This window comes from Podarcis tiliguerta (genome assembly GCF_965153285.1).
Source record: "Podarcis tiliguerta genome assembly, chromosome: 11".
In the NCBI taxonomy this organism is placed as follows: Eukaryota; Metazoa; Chordata; class Lepidosauria; order Squamata; family Lacertidae; genus Podarcis; species Podarcis tiliguerta.
Window position 1 is genome coordinate 43831863 of NC_139544.1, and position 17637 is coordinate 43849499.

The 17637-nt window shown below is 44.2% G+C and overlaps 1 protein-coding gene across 1 annotated transcript in view; it reads left to right on the forward strand.

Moving 5' to 3' along the window:
- Nucleotides 1-3809: 3809 nt before the first annotated feature.
- Nucleotides 3810-17637, forward strand: part of FGF10 (fibroblast growth factor 10) — an 86034-nt gene continuing 72206 nt past the window's right edge. Inside the window, exons 1-2 of the mRNA XM_083403214.1 lie at nucleotides 3810-4694; nucleotides 4843-5798. Of these exons, the coding sequence (XP_083259340.1) occupies nucleotides 5396-5798 (403 nt within the window). The 5' untranslated portion in view covers nucleotides 3810-4694; nucleotides 4843-5395. The remainder of the gene's footprint in view (nucleotides 4695-4842; nucleotides 5799-17637) is intronic.

The window sequence follows — 17637 nt, forward strand, 5'->3', positions numbered from 1 at the left end:
TATAATAAAGCCTTTATTATTTCTTTTTTAAAAAAATGTAAGAACACTGTACATATCTTAAAAATATAACTGCCCTCCTCCCTCAAAAAAACCCACAAAACCAAAATCTGAAAGCACATTGCACATTAAGGCTGCAGCAGTGGCGTAGCGTGGGTTGTCAGCACCCGGGGCAAGGCAAGTAATTTGCGCCCCCCCACCCCCGCTGCACTGTCCCTCCCCCAGATAGTCCCTTGCTCTCTCTCCGCACCGCACCGCACGCCTGGCACCCTCCCCTCCACAATGGGCGGCGACCCGGCGGCTCGGATCGGATTCGCACAGCCAGCACTGCAGTGAGAGAGAGTGAGTGAGCCAGGTAGGGGCAGAGAGCTGCGAGTGCGAGCGCCCCCCCCCAGATGTTGCACCCAGTGCAGCCGGCCCCCCTGCACCCCCCACGCTATGCCACTGGGCTGCAGTCCTATATGTGCACTTAGTAAGCCTCACTGAACTCAATGGGGCTTCATAGTTGTTGGTTTTTTAAAAAGATAAATAGGATTTGCCTGTAAAATTACTGAAGTAATAGTTAATGAATTAGCACTACTGAAAAATGGAACACTGCTTGCAGTTTTCATCACTATTGTATCACAGATCTTGTTTAGATAAAGGCCACTGACCAGCTCTACTGATGTGCAACTAGTCACACACATCATCTCTAGTTGCCTGAATCAGGATAAACATTCAAATTAGATGGCTTTAAGAGGGATCAGACCAAGGTTCCTCAACCTCGGCCCTCCAGATGTTCTGAGACTACAATTCCCATCACCACTGGTCCTGCTAGCTAGGGATCATGGGAGTTGTAGGCCAAAAACATCTGGAGGGCTGAGGTTGAGGAAGCCTGGATTAGATAAAATCATGAGGGATGAATCTATCAGCAGCTACTAACTCTGATGTGTGTGTTCTACCACCATAGTCAGAGCAGTGGCGTAGCGGGGGGGGCCGGCCGCACCGGGCGCAACATCTGGGGGTTAGGGTTAGGGGGCGCAAATCCACGGGTTATGGGGCGCAAATTACTTGCCTTGCCCCGGGTGCTGACAACCCACGCTACGCCACTGAGTCAGAGGCAGCATGCCTCTGAATACCATTTGCTGAAATCACAACTGGGGAGTGTACGGTCGCACTTAGGTCCTTCTCGTGGGCTTCCCATAGACATCTGGTTGGCCACTGTAAGAACAAAATACTGGACCAGATGGGCCCGTTGGCCTGATCCAACAGGACTCATCTTATGTAATTGTCCATATCAAAGATCACATTCAAGCCGTTCAATGGGCATAGATAAATGCCACCATGTACATGCACATAAACCGAAGCATGCGTTCCTTGGGTGGCTCTCTTTCTAGATTAGGGCAAAAGTATCTTTGTAAAGGGGGTCAACCTATCCATTGGGCTGAAATTTACCTCTACAAGGGCAAAATGTATCACAGGCAGGTGTATCTGGTTGGCCACTGTCAGGGCCGGATTTAGGTTTGATGAGGTCCTAAGTTACTAAAGGTAATGGGGCCCTTTATATGTCCAGCTGTCCTTTGTCAACAACATATTGTTGCTGTTTCTTTGTGTTGAATACAGTGGTACCTCGGCTTAAGTACTTAATTTGTTCCGGAGGTCCGTACCTAACCTGAAACTGTTCTTAACCTGAAGCACCACTTTAGCTAATGGTCCCTCCTGCTGCTTCCGCACCGCCAGAGCATGATTTCTGTTCTCATCCTGAAGCAAAGTTCTTAACCTGAAGCACTATTTCTGGTTTAGCGGAGTCTGTAACCTGAAGCATATGTAACCTGAAGCGTATGTAACCCAAGGTACCACTGTATATGCTACATGGTAATTTATGGACCTAATAGGTATCTAAAGCCATTTGCACATGTTGCCATGCAACCAGTCCATGCAGAATGTAGGCACCATATATATAGAATCGAGCAAACCAGTGATATTTTAGGAAGCCGGCTAGCAGGCGGCGCCCATTACTTACATCATAGGAGCCTACACAATACACAACACTGTTGCTGTACGTAGGTTTTATTTGTTTTTTAACTTATATTTTGGAAATGTACATCGGGGGGTTTTTTGCTTTGAATTTTTTGAGGGCCCCCAAGAGAGAGGGGCCCTAAGCTAAAGCTTGTTTAGCTTATACGTAAATCCGGCACTGGCCACTGTGAGAACTAGATGTGCCATTGGCCTGATCATCAGACATTTCATTCATAACCCTATTAAGCAGCTAGTTATATCACTGAGTGAGTTGGATTATAGTAGATATCCATAATTTCTGGGGCCTCTATGTAATTCCCCAATGTACACATTCCCCCTCCTGTATTATAGAAACTTGCCAATTGAGGACTATGCAACTGATGTAGTAGTCCATGAAAACTTATGCCATAATAAAATTGAAAAGGTGCCGCACAAGTCTTTGTTGTTTTTACAGACAAACATGACTATGCTTCTGTATGTTCCCAATAGCTTCCCCCCTTTTCTCTGTAAATAAAGACCTCAACCGTTCCCTAAATCAAATGCAACCCCACAACTTTCCAAAGCGTTTAAGCACGTGGATCAAACATTAAGAACAGCTATTTCAGAATGGCACAAACAACGTAATAAAACACACGAATTCCAGAACTAGACTTTTCTTTTTCTTTTTCATTTTGAAGGCTGTTTAAATGTTTCCCCCAGAATCATAGCCCATAAATTTCAGAAATGAGTCTTTGGTAACAAAGTGCACATCATAATTAAAGAAAATAATTCCTAATTTTCTGCTGCAGCATTCCCAATACACTCGAAAGCCCAAGCTAATGAATCAATCCAATCTGAGAACTATTTGTTCTGTACATATGTTCTGCTAGTCAAGGAAAAATTGATTCCAAATGCATATAATATAAATGCCCTGGCTATTTTTCCATTGCATTCCATGGATCAGCATTTTATTCAGATCATGCTTTCTTCCAAGTAATCCGTATGTTTACATATGAGAGAATTTCCTTCTTTCTGTCTTTTAATTTGGAAGGCTAATGTTGCAATAATTACTTTATGCTGGCGTATGCCAGCACAACACTGTTATGGCATGTAACTCTCTAACAGCAGAGTAATCTCACAGGTCCTTAGGAACTATCCAGAGAGAGAGAGAGAGAGAGAGAGAGAGAGAGAGAGAGAGAGAGAGAGGGGCAGTCTCTGATTCCTTAACATCGAGGAAGGTATACAAATTTGGCACATCCCACTGGAAGCCTGTTAAGTGTTGGCAACAACAGAGTTCATCACAGGAAAAGCCTAGTATATCTGTCATGATAGCCCTTGTGGAACATGACAAATTCCCTGGGAGGGGTGGATAATAACAGCACCTTCTGTGGGAAATAAATCACTACTTGCCCTTCATAAACAATAGATGGTTACCAAAAAAAAAGTTTTCAAAATGGAAAATGTGCTTCTTTCTGGTAAAGGAAATTGCATTAATAATAAAAAAAAACAGACAGATTTTATGGGCAAACCTTTGCAATGCCAATAAAAGTCCCCCCCCCCCATTTCCCCCTCTTATTTTCTTTTGAAGTCCAAGGCGTGATTTGGTAAGTTGAGTCATGTTAGCAATTAGAAATTGGCTCATTTAAGGGGGGCTTATTTCACGGTGAGTTGGGGAGTGATAAATCTTGAGACGCTCAAAAGGAAGAGTAAGCTTTAAAAGTGCAGTCCCCCCCCCCTTTTTTTGTTTCAGCAACGGAAGCCAGAAATCATTGATTCGTTAAAATAAATGGGAGAGGGAGTAAGAGAGAGAGAGAGAAAGAAAGAAAAAGAGAGAGCGAGAGCGCGCTGGAGACCTCCAGAGAAGTTAGAAGGAGGGGAAGCAAAGGGAGCTAATTATGGATATCTGTATTTCCCTCGGACCAGCTTATAAACTGCTTTCTTAGAATTTGTCTGCACTTATATCCTTTCTTCCAGATCTTACCCACACGGCCTCCTTTCTTTATAGAAGGGGTGCTCGGGGCGGGAGGAGGGAGAGAGAGTCCGTCAGCAAAGCAACAAGCACCAGGTGGCTCTCAACTACACACTGCCAAAAAAATAAAATAAAAACCCTTCTCTAGAAAACAAGTTTTAAAAAGAGGGGGAGAAGGAGGAGGGCTCCCTAGAGGGGATTGGCTGAGAGGGGAAGACAGGAAAATTAGTAAAGCATGAGTCTCTCAAGCCATGCTGGTGGCCAGAAGGACTGCTTGAGGAGCAATTAGCTGAAGGCTGCTGCTTGCTGCTGCTGCTGCTGCTATAGGAGAAGAAGCAAAAAAGAAAAAAAGAAAGGAAAAGGAAAAGGGAAAAGGGCAGATTCTGTTGGAGTCTCTCTCTCTCCCGCTCCCAGTAGGCGCTTGCTCATTGCAACTTGCAAAAGGGTTTCAGATGTCCCAGCACCGCTGCTTGACCCCCTGCAAATAAAACTTGACCACCAGAGGCACGTCCCACCTCTCTCCTTCCTAATCTCTAGCATTTAGGATACAGCTTCCAACCTGTTGGCAACCCTACGGAGAGAGAGGGGGAAAGGACTTGTTTTTCTTTTTCTTTTTTCAGGAAATATATATATACAGATATTTGAGATACAGATATCTATCTATTTCTGGAAGATTCAAGAGAGGGGGGGTGCAAGCCCCTGTTTTCTGCTTTTGAGAAGGACTGCGTTTCTGGGCTTCGGTGAGAGGAAGGTGCAGAAGTTGTTCAGGGTGGGGGGGGCGCTGACCCCCCTCCCGTTTCATTTTTGCTTTCTCCCGGATTTTTTCCCCCTTGTCCGCCACCAGCTCCGCTGCAAGTGTCGTCGCTCACCCGCCTTGTCATCTCTCTCTCTCTTTGCAGACTTTCCCTCCTTGCCTCTGCGAGAGATGGTGCACAGGGCGAAATAGCCTCGCGCGCTCGCAGCAACAACAGCAGCAGCAAAGCGGCAAACCAGCCCCCAGGAGTTTGGTGATGGGGGGTTGAAAGGCCTGGGGGAAGAGAAAGAAAGAAAGGAGGGAGAAAGAAAAAGATCGCCAAGAAAATCTGCAAGCCAAACAACCGCCTGAGCTCGCCCAGAAAACTGTAAGGCAACTTTGTGTGTGTGTGCGTGTGCGCGCTTGTGCGTTTTTGGAAAGGACTCGAAGGATTAATAAAAGGAGGGCGAAGGAAACCGAACCAAGGAGAGCGCGTGGAAGTGGGGGAACCCAAAGTGGAGCGAAGGCACCGTTTCCTGCGGAGCGCTTGGCCCCCTGAGGCATGGAAGTCGGCGCCCTCCCTCCAGGCCAGATCAGCGCGCCGAGGTCTGTGAGCAGGAGGGCTCCCCATCAGCTGTCCCCTCGCCTCTCCCCGGGGTTCCCCCTTCCAGTATGTTTCTTTTCATGAGGCATCTCCCCGCGCCCAGAGCTTCAGTACAATGTGCAAATGGAGACTGATACAGGGTGCCTCAGCCTTCGCCCACCTGCCTTCCTCCTCCTCCTCCTCTTCTTCTTCTTCCTCCTCCTCCTCCTCCCGCCGCCGCCGCAGCTTCGTCTTCCTGCTGCTGCTCTGGATGTCGTCGTCCCTGGCTGCCCCCTGCCATGAGCACGGCCAAGACATGCTGCTCCTCAAGGCCACCAACTCTTCGTCGTCGTCGTCGCCATCCTCCTCCTCCTCCTCTTCCTCCTCCTCGCCCGCCAGCGCGGGGAGACACGTGCGGAGCTACAACCACCTCCGAGGAGACGTGCGCTGGAGGAAGCTCTACTCTTACAACAAGTTCTTCCTCCGGATTGAGAAGAACGGCAACGTCAGCGGCACCAAGAGGGAGAACTGCCCTTACAGTAAGTCTCTCTCTCTCTCTTCTTTTTTTCCCCCTCCTCTTCGCCTTTCCCTCGAAACGCGGGGATGGTGGGCCGGGGAGGGTGGCGTCGCGCAAGGAAGGTTGGCGCTCTGCGCGCGCTCAGAGGCGCCCTCGCCCTTCTGAGGGGTTTGGAACCGAGCGCGCGAGAGGAATTGCGGAATTGCGCCCTGGTTTTATGTGTGTGAGCGAAGTTCTCTTCCCCAACCACTTCCCAGGCATTGTTGAAATGGCTTAGAGCGTTACCGTTACCGTCCTTTTCATCTCTCTCAGAGGTGGAATCACTGTGGGGAAGAGAGAGAGAAGCTTTCATCGTGAAGCTTTCTCTCTCTCTCTCCCCCTGCCTCTCTCAGCATCCCTTCAGGTCGGCGCTGTCTCTCCCTCGTCACTGGAATAACCAGCCGGCCCTTTGCTGCGCCTCAGCCGGGGCAGGAAAGTGTGAGGTCTTAGGGAAAGGCGGCAAGAGCCAGGAAAGTTCCGAGCACAACTTAGAAAGTGTCAAAAATGAATTAATAAAACCGGTGCGCGCTAGTGCGTCTGCTCACACTCAGACTCGGCAGATCAAAAGGCTCGGCGAAGTGAAGGAAGGGGCTGGGGCGGAGGGAGCTCTGGCGGTATCCTGACACGAAGCAAATGCTCTCTTTTGACAGTGCTTTTTAAATTGAGGGGCGATCTCTTCAAAGGGAGGGGAGGGCAACTGGGCAGATAAAACGAGTAAGATCTCTTTTATATGGCCAGTGGGTGCTCGAGGGTTCCCCTTCACTTCTCAATCTCCCCCTAAATTTCATTAGCTGGAAAAGCTGGTACCCTATGGAGTTTATACCGTGACACTCATGGGTTTTGTGTGTGTGTGTGTGTGTGTGTGTTGTGTTGTCAAATTCTATGTGTGGCTTGGTGGCGTCCTGTCAGTCCTTTCTTTCCCCCCCCTCGCCCTGCTTTAAACGGTCTCAAGTTGCATCCCTGAGAGAGCCTTGTAAACATCTGGGGCTGCATCAAGTCATCCAGACCTCACACACATCTCGCTGTCATTTTTTTTTCTTTTAAAAAAAGAAGTCATTCTCACATATATATCTCTTTCCAGACTGAAGTGGATATAAGTAGTTATTTTTTTAGTTGCTTCTCACAGCCTGTTTCAGGATAGTTTTAAACGACTCTGTCCTGGTGGGTAGATAAATAAATAACTGCCAAGACAAATGTCTCTAGATAAGCTGATTTTTAAAATAATAATTAAAAATTGCCTCTTGATATTGATTGGGAATCCAGTGAATTCATTTTATTCAATGTTTTGTTCACGCATGGCCCTTTCTCACTCACTCGTCTCAGGTTTATCCTCACAACAACCTTGCAAAGTAGATTAGACCTAATGATGACATGGTGAATGTGAGCAGGTTGATCCGGTTTGTTTCAGGGAGTGTGTGAAGGTGTGAATACTGATCTTTCCTGGCCAAATCAGTCTACCACACTAGCCTCAGGAGACAGTCAAGGGAGAAACAGGTACACTTCTTTTCTTTTTAAGTACACTGCTCTACACACACACACACACACACACACACACGACCTATAAATAGTGTGTGATTAACTCTGTGCCTCACAGCTATAGCTGGACAGAGCAGTGCCAATTTAATCCAAACAAGAAGCATAGCTAATGGGGGACTTCTTTAAACAGAAGGCAATGTGCAGTTTTGAGAAGTGTGGACAATGTTGCATCTTGCAGAAGATAACTACCGTATAACTCTCACTAACCCGTTTATTTGTGCTTAGTTGGTTAAAGCAGCTGTGCTTTTAACAACTCATACATTCCTCTGCTGTGGCCCCTGCTGGCTGGCTACACTTGACTTTCTGTCTGCTTTCACAGGCTTGTGTTATTTATTATCACATGTGTCAATGTGTGCAGCGGGAAATGCTTGCTCCGTTGAAGAACCACTGTATATGCCAGAGACATTGTTTAGTTCAGGCTTTGTGAAACAGTAATGCCAGAAAGCAATCATATGACACAGAGTATTCTGGGATGCCTGAGGACTGCTTCATGAGTTCCAGGAGAAGCAGGTACATATTAAATATTGTACAGTGCAGCATATTGTATTGGTGCGGTGATAAACTGGGAGTTCAGACAATGGAGACCTGGGTCCAAATGACTAGAGCAGTCATCTTTGCTCTGCTTCACCTACTTTGCAGAGCTGTTGTGACACAGAAATTGGACAACCACCGTGAGATCCCTGGAAATGATGATATTAATATTTTTTGTTTTCAAATATATAATAATAATATCCAACAGGCTCAAAGCATTAGGAGTGGTGACAGCTTAAGTGGTTATGCTTGTGACAAAGGTGCAGCAAGCAAACTCAGTTTTCTAATATTGCCTCTGACCAGAGCTGTCCAGACAACAAACCCGTTTTCATGTGTTCAGTGAATGTGCAAATGTTAGAATGGGATTGGCCAGGGTTCCTGCTCCAGAGCCTTGCATTCACAGTCATGCCAAACAAACATGGACTGTCAGTAGCTGGTGGCATGAACCCCTTACACAGATCTGTATGAACAGCCAGCCAAACCTTCTTGAGAGCTTTGTGCACAGTGAGAATGCAGTATGGTTGAGGCCATGAGCTTCTATTCTCTAAAGACAGCCTTAGCTCTGCATATTCGTCTTGCTGTGTTCGTGAAAGCACATTGCAGGGCACCAGAGTTGCTCCCCAGGTGTGTGCTGGGTATGCCATTTGAGGAACTGAGCACATACAGTTGCCCCTGTTTTATGTGTTGGTAGTATTAAATTCTGCATGCTAAATATTTACTGTGTACTTGTGTCAAGCCGGCGTTGACATATGAAGCAGACCTTTGTTTTCGACTGGCTGTTATCTTTATTCATGTAGGCATCTCCTCTTACAGAGCTGGCTCATTGTGTTTACGGAAAGTGCAGTTCTTAGGGCTTGTGCTTTTCTTTTTTCTTTTTTCGCCTTTGCAGGATTTTCTCTAGGGTATATTAGTTTTATCCTAGAGATGTTGCCATCTGTCGTCACCTTATGTTAGAAGTAGGCTGCATGTATTCTGATCAGAAGTTCCCCTCTGCTCCTTCTCTGTCTCACAACCCTAGAATGAAGATTTACCAAATGAAGCTGACAGGGCAGCCCTTTTCAAGGCAGGCTTCTTTGCGTAACTTGCAGAATTCAACCGCTGCAAGATATAGTGATGGCTGACAGCTTAAACTGCTTTGAAAAGGATTATTAGACTCGTGGAGGTCTGTCAACAGCTATTAGCCATGATAGCTTAATGGAACCTCCACAAACAAGTAGAGTATACCCCTTAATACCAGGTGCTGGACAAACATGCTAGAGAAAGCTATTGGTTTCATGCCCTGCCTGTTAGCTTCCCATAGCCATCTGGATAGTGTTTGGGTCAGATCCAACAGGGCAATTCTCATTCTTTCCCATTCTGAATTTGCTGCCCTCTCAGTCACAGTGCATTCTGTCTTCCTATGCATTTTGCTTTTGGAAATAGAGTTTTGTTTGGTCATAATTCTGACCTTGGAAAATAACATGGTGATATGTTTGCCACCTGCCTCTCTGCCTCTCTGCCTCTGCAGCTTTTTAACATGATCCACAACTTGACACAGAGGTGTGTAGGTTGGTAGTACTGCCGTTGCAACCCACCTTAGATCCGGCTGTGGTGAAGGAGTGGGTCCCGACTCATGAGTTGATGACCAATGTGGGTGCAAATGGTCTGAATGCACCGTTAGTCTATGCTTCTCATAGGAAGATATCTGTTAGATACATCTCCCATTAAAATTAACTTGTGACTTTATGTTAACAGGAGATGTATCTAACAGAGAACCCTGCAGGCTATTTCTCAGTGTGGCCACAGAAGAAGACCTCTGAACAGATATTCACAAAAATAAAACCCACATTTTATTTTCAGCCCTTTGGGACACATTCTCTTTTGTTTTGGGATTCATTTTGGATGCTCTTCAGGTTTTTGAGTTTTTGCATTTCTTGCAAGTAGCATTCACGTGGAACGTTGGCCACATGGGTAAGCTGGGATGCAGAGGACTTCAGGCGACAGATAATGGCTGCACCTAATGGCAGCAAATTGCCAGTTGTCCATTTGTTTGCAATCTGAGCTTTCTACTGCAGGTGTCATTATCTTGGGCAGATGCTGGGGATGAACATAATGACAGCAGTTTAAAGATGGGTGCTTGGGAGCAAAATTCAGAGTGATGTGGGTGAACAAGGAGGACATAACTTGGAGCCTTATTTAAACTGATTTTCCTTGTCTGTGTATGCAGCACTAGCACAGCAGAGTTCAGGGCAGGCTGCTATATCAGTTGCTGCTTTTGCGCGCATAGTGGGTAAGATCTGTTTTGACAAGGCATGGGGCATGTGCAATGCCACCTGGGCTAATTCTTCGTGCCAATTCTGGAGTCATGCATTTAAATGGGTCCTGACTTCACTGGGCCTGATTGCCTAGGTTATTCTTAGGGTTTCAGAGGGGGTGGGGTGGGGAGAATAAACAGAAAGTTGGGGAAAGTAACCAGCACCCGCTGATTAAAGTAGCTTCAACAAGATTCATTTCCATAGCAGGTTTGCTCTATAAATACTGTATATTAAGCACTAAATAAAGGTTTACTTTGGCAGATGTTTTCCAACTTGATTACACAGAGCTATTACCTCAGCCTTTTCTATACCTTTAGGATAATGGGAATTGGGGGTGAATTATGGTGGTTCTGTCAAAAGTCTGGGACAGCTTGCATAATTTAGCATTGCTGGAGTATATCTGTCACTAGATACGCGTAGGATGGCTTGGGTTTTGTTTTATTTTCTTTGCAGTTAGAGCTTTGCCCTGAAACTTGACCACTCAGCACTCCTTCTTACCTCAGTGTTGCAGCTGCAAAGGTCCCCCTGAAAAGCTGCTCTTGAGAAGCTGATTTCCAGGAGTGAAAAAAGCAGCTGTAAGTCTCTCTCTGATGATGATGACTTATAACATGTGTGAAATAATAGTTAGGAGTAAGCACTCCAACTTCACCCCAGAGACGGCCCATGAAAAGTTTGAGGATTGGGTCTCTCTCATCTGTAGTAGATTGCAAAATAGAGGACCAAATTTTGGGATGTTTGCAATTCTGTCCTAAACATGATTACTCAGAATTAAGCCCTAAAGAGTTTAATCTGTCTTACTTTCATTCTGGATAAGTTTGTATAGGATTGCAACCCCAGTATTGGTCTAAAGATGGGAAATGTAGACCCATGTGAATTTCACAGTGATAAGCTACTGATGGGGGGTGGGGGGATAGGTGCTTGTTTTTGTAGTTGCAATCTTGGGGTTGCATTAGGAATATGTTCTGCTGATCTTTCAAGCATTTGTTTTGGGGGCTTCAGGCTCTGAATAATAAATGTTGTCAAAAGCAATTTGAAACTGGGGAGCAAAACGAGTCAATAGCCTAAGGATGCATTACATATAAACCTTGACAGCTGCTTTTTCCTAGGGAAAAGCCAATTTGGTAGGGGACAGTTTCGAGCAGAGAAGTGCAGGGGAGGGGTGCGTAAGCTGTTCTCCTCCTGCCGCTCTTCTTCAGTGATTTTTCCTCTTGCCACTTGTACTGCAGCTATCCTTTCCCAAGCTGATACATACACCCAGCCTTGTGAGTTCCAGTTGAATTGTAACCCCTAGGAAGAAAAGCATCAAGGGGAGAGGGAGCTGCAGTGGGAGAAATGACAGCCACCTAAAAGGTTAAACACACACATGCACACATTATGGATTCACCAGTGTTAACAAGGTTCTTTAAGACCAGGATCCAAATCCTCACTCAGCCATGCATCTCATGGGGAAATGTGGAACATAAATACAATATTAAATAATTTCACAAAAAGGAGGTTGCGTATTCACAGGGGTATGGGCTATTGAACAGCATAACTGTCAACCTTTCCCTTTTTTAAAGGGAAATTCCCTTATTCTGAATAGGATTCCTCGCAAGAAAAGGGAAAAGTTAACAGCTATGTTGAACAGCGGTTTCCAAACTTCTCCTTAAATAATCACTTTCAACTTCAGCTTGTTTACTGAAGAGACGCTTCCCGCCTGCCGTGGAAGCCCTCTGTTTACTTGCAGAGGATTCTGGGACATATTGTAGGCTAGGGCTAAGAAACCTGCGGCCCTCCGGGTGCTGCAGTACTGCACTTCCCATCATCCCTTGGCCAATGGCCATGCTGGTTGGGACTGATGGGAATTGGAAGTCCCACCTCATCTGGAGAGCCACCGGTTCCTCATCCCTGTTCTTCTGCTTTGAACAAAGTTGGCTTCTGTTGCACCTATGCCCTAGAACATACCCATTGTTCTCCACATGGCTGCACAAACTGTCTTTCTCGGAAGTTTGTCTGCCATTGCTCTTGTCATTGACAAACTCTGATGGGTTCCTGAAGATCCCTAGTATTTAGTTTGAAAGCTACTGCTATGTAGCATAATTCCTGTCACAGGGAGTTTATTCCCAACATAGCCTGAGTCCAGCTCCTCAGTTTTAAAACCATCAAACAATAGTATGGCCAGTTTGCACTTGCTGAAGAGGCTTTGCAGTGTCTGGTTACATAAAAACGTTGGTTCCTCTTGAGTCTTTGTTGGCCATTATATTAACTTGAAGGACTGTTGGAAAGGTTAAAATGGAAATAAGAATGTGACGAACAACAGGTGACCATGAGAAGGAATGAATCTTTTGGATTAGGCAGCAGTTCTTGGATGTTTTATAGGAGAAGGATAAGTGGACAGGTCAATCCACTTGCTGAAATACTGTTACGGTGCTTCCTACACCAGAGTAGCATTCTGTTCCTGGATTCGTTGTGAAGGTTATTACACACCACTGACGCAGGGACGCATCATTTAGGGTTGACCCGAGTTAACATTCTCTAAGCAATAAATGTTAAATGCAGCCTGAATGCAATAAATTAGGCATTTATTTGTTTTTTAATAGTATGCATGTCCAATTCAATATCCTTCTGCCTTCCAATCCACTTTCCATTTGCGTTGCATCTTTAGATTGTAATCCTGAGGCCAGGGGCCATTTTTGGATGTTCCCCTGACTACAGCATTATTAGTGATGCAGTTATATATCTCATTCTAACCATGACACTTAGAAATCACTGATTGCTGCAGATCGTGTCCCAGCTTGGGATAAGGCAGGCATAGGCAAACTTGGCCCTCCAGATGTTTTGGGACTACAACTCCCATCACCCCTAGCTAACAGGACCAGTGGTCAGGTCCACTGTAGTTCCAAAACATCTGGAGGGCCGAGTTTGCCTATGCCTGGGATAAGGCTTCGTTGTAGTAACATGAGAGTTTGAATGGAAATGCAGCAATTGGTTTTCATTGTACTAAAAGCATTTCACAAATATGCTGCTCGCTTTTTTCAAATATGTCCTATAAAATACAAATGGGATCAATTTCTCTGCCATCAACACTGCTCCTCTTATTTTGAGATTGGATCTAATCTGTAAATTTGTCCATGTCGGCAACCTTGAGTATCAGTTTCTAGTCTTGCTCTGATTGTTTTGAAATTTAATGGGGGAACTGCTTACTTTCTTTCATTTTGGGGGAGGACTTCATATATATATATATATAATGATGATGATGATGTTTTGAAAAATGTATGTGGCAAAACTGCTATTTGGTTATTTTCTTTCAGTAGTTTCCACATTAAGAGACAGATCTTACTTGCTGTCAAGAGTAATTAAATCATTTCAACAATTCTATAAAATAAGTGAGATAACGGCAATTTAAATTCAGAGCTAAAACCTTAACCAGAATAAAAGCAGAATTAGCAATGTGTGCTGTTTTATACTGAATGAAAATGCTTCTGTAAAATCACATTTAATGTTCCTTCAAAGTTTTGTCTTGCATGTTAAACAAGTAAATTGGTTTTTCTTAGAAATAAGTCTTCACAATATTACTGTTTTTCACTTTCTAATAAAGGTTAGTTCATGTTGCTGATAGATAAAACAAACAAACATGACATCCAGAAAATAGAAAATTATATACGGCCTTCTAATAGATACTGCTGTTTCCTGGGTAGGGAAGTTGTTGCTTTTTATTATACCAACTGCTTTCTCATTTAAGCCTGGACCCAGGTTACATAATTTATAACCAGTGACTTACAACTGTGGGCATTTAGGATTTATGAATGCGGAAGGGATTGTATTCTTTAGTGTCTACATGACACTCTCCTGTTACCTTTACCACATTCCCATAGGGTAGACCCTCCACACACATCACCAAAGCTTTATCATAAATCTATTAAAAATATACAGTTGCAAGGAGCCTTTGTCTTCATAAATCTGATTTATAGCCACCTGCTAAAGATGACTATGAAAACATTTGGTAGGAATCACCCTGACAACCTGAGAGGAGTACAACACAAAGGCCAAAGGAGCTTGAGTGTCCCACGCTATTTCAACAGGGCTAATCTTACATAAGCAAAAAACACATGCTCTGGTGGGGATTTTGCACAGGGAGATGGAGCATCACATAGGAACATAAAGTAGGGGAAATGGGTCATGGCCCCACCAACCTCAATCTGTCCTCAGCCAGCACCAGTACCACCCCTTACCTGCTGTCAGAAACTGGTTGGATGCAAAGGAATGCTGGAGGAACCAGTTGGGGAACCCTCAAGGGAAGCAGGCTCAGTGCCCAGGGAGAGGTGGTGGGATGATGATGAGTAGTCAGAGGGAGAAGACTGGGAGGAGGAGGTATCAGAAGCTGAAGAGGTTACAGGGCTTAGTGAGAGGGGAAGGTAGTTTCATGCGGCCACAGTCTCAGATTGCTTTGGGTAAACCTTGGAGAGAGGGGGACTTAAGCAGCTGTGGAGAGGCAGGGACCTTCAGTCTTAGCAACTGCTTCATTGGGGAAAGACTTATCAAAGATGAGTTGCTGTGTCCATTAGGCCTGACACTCCTGTGCAGATCCTGTTTTTGCTAACTCCACTTGCTTGGTGCAATTTACTGCAGGTTTGCTCCTGTCACCTGCCTTCATACTTACAACCAGCTTGGTGGGTGACACTGCCTGTCAGCTTCCCCCTCCTTAATCTCATCGTCACCGTGTTGGAACAAGTTCTCAACCTCAGGAAAACTGATTATAAAAAGTGGAGAACTACAAACTGACAATTGCAGCTGGTCTAAGAGCTCTGGCAAAGGTTTAAAAATGGTGCCACCTGCTCAGTGATAAAGGGCCTCTCCACAGATGGTTTAGGTGGACCCTCGGTGATACTGTGATGATCAGGGATGGTTAATACATCTTCAACATTTCGTGAAGATCTGCATATCTGAGTCATCAGATATTAAATTGCCATCAGGTAAAACTTTCATATTCAGCCACTGAACTTCAAGTCACCCATTCAGCCACTGAAGGGTTGAGAAGCCAAGTGTACACGTGTCTCTCTCTTTGTGTGTATCGGTCTTACGTTGCACCTTTAGCTTAGAAATAAATATTTTTGTATGCAAAGCACTCACATCTAAAGTACTCCCACTAGAGACTTGTTTAAGCCTTTGGGAGTTAATACGTTAGGGAATTGCATTTTTTAAACCTTTGAAACAACAAGTTTAACAAGCTCTACAAATACTGTGTAGTTTTCCATTGGCTTCAGTGAAAAGTTTGATGGGGACCATAGTCTACCTTCACTCTTGTACTTAAGGCACAACAGTCTACAGTAGAGCTGGGTGATGAGAGCTTGTACACGTACTCCACTGTAATGTGAATAACATAATTATTAACCCCCCAAAATGTGTGTGGATTCACACATGTACATGAACTGGACACCCACCCACCCCTGCTTCTCAATCTATGGTGAAATGGATAGGGCAGCTTTGGATTACTTCTAATTTGTTTAGGGATAACTTTTACTACAAAATCTTAAAATCATAAACCTTTTTGAACTTACCCCCCCCCTTTTTTTTTTTTACTTATCATGCTCCAATCTTCTTTGGAATAATTCAGGATACATTCTAAAGCACACACAAAAAGAAAGTAGAAACCATTTCTCAGAATTCTGTATTCTCCTTCTCCAGTGGATTGGTTATTAAAGCAAGGTTAATTATATTTGGTCCAGATTTTTATTTTTATTTTTACTCAAATGCGATCTAGGAGATATGAGGACCTTTAAAATGTGACTTGGGTCACACATTTAAATAACAGCTTTACAGGCATTCTTTGCTTTTAAATTAGGTCACTGGTGTTCTTTCTTTGAACACTCTGTTCTAATTGGAACAATAAATCATTGACGATATGCAGAATAGATTCCCTTCTAAGGTGGACAACTGGACTGTGCCTTATTACTGCTCCTAACATGTGCAGTGCATTCTGTTATTGCCTGTTAAGAGACATGGTGTCAGTATGAAAGCATTGCCTTGTTTCATTGTTCAGCTAAAGCCAATCTCCTCCTGCATTTACTTGACGTTAATTAATGAATTGAGGCATACCTTCTACATGCCTTTTGCTGGAAGAAGAGCTTAGGGTGCCCTAAGATATGTTAAATCAGGGTCATAGATGACATAAGAGATATCACACTTGCAGATAAGCATTTGTGTTCTCAAGCTTAGATATTTGCGAAAGCAAAAACAAAAAACAGTAGCAAATAGATTTTTTCCTTATCCCTTTGCATAGGTCATGACTTACCCATGCAAAGGATTCTCTTTATTCCACTTCCATTGATTGATCACTGTATCATTCTGGGTTTCTTGTTCAGAAAATGTATTTCCTCTTGGTATATCACAGTCCTATGCTTATTTACCTGGGAAGAATTCTCACTGAACTCAGTGGGGCTTATGACTGAGTAGGCATGAATAGGACTAGATTGTTAAATGTAGTTTATTAATTCTATCTCAATTTTCTCCAGCTTTTCAGTTCTCCCAACCCAGACAGGGGAGAAAAAAAATTCAGCTAAGCGAATTGCAAATTTGTAATACAGCCAAATTCTTCACATCCTTCTGGTTATTACTGTAATATACGAACATGACATATGCAAATGGTGCAGACACTAGCTATATCTAACATGTCCATACCTCAGAGTTTTGCATTCAGGCCGAGGCAGAGTGCGTTCATCAACTGGGTTTGCTTTATAGGCAAATCACACTGGTGGAAAGTAATAGCCTTTGATTGTTGTTCTTCTTCGTGCCATTTGAATCTATGACATTCAAGTCCATTTATTTTCAGTTTGTAGTGTTGATTCCTACCCCTTTTATTGCCTCAATCCATGAGATTATTCAAATCCTCTTAATCTAGTGTACATCTATTTAGGAGTAGGTTACATCGAAGTCAACTTGCATTACTTCTGACTGAATTCTGCATTGGATTTGACTGTACACATCTGGACAGAGAAATGAGTGTTTCTTCTGTCCCCCACCCCAAGTGGAAACAGCTCCAGATTGCACCTGGAAAAGCTGTGTTTTCCATAACCAGAGTTGAAAGCTTGTTAAATATGGGCAATTCTTATTGGGAGCTGCACACCCTAGTTGGACTTGATGGTTCTTCTCCCTATACAACTACTGGAGCTAGCGTACGTAGCTTGGTTAGAAAACTAGCTTTGATCAAGTAACACAACTGCAGGAGGGGAGGGGTAAATTTACTGACTCCTGTGTGCGTACACGTTTAGATCAGGCTGCTCAAATGGCTTCTGAAATGCGAGCAGATTTGTCCTCACATGTCAGATGTTTTGGTACAAGACCCAGAGGTGGACTTAGCCTATAAAAGAAAACAGTCTTTTAGTGCTGGAGGTGCAGCTCCCTGAAATTATTTACCTGACAAAATCAGGCAGGCACCTAGCATGTTGCTGTTTAGGCGCCTACTGAAGACATTTCTGCTTAGGA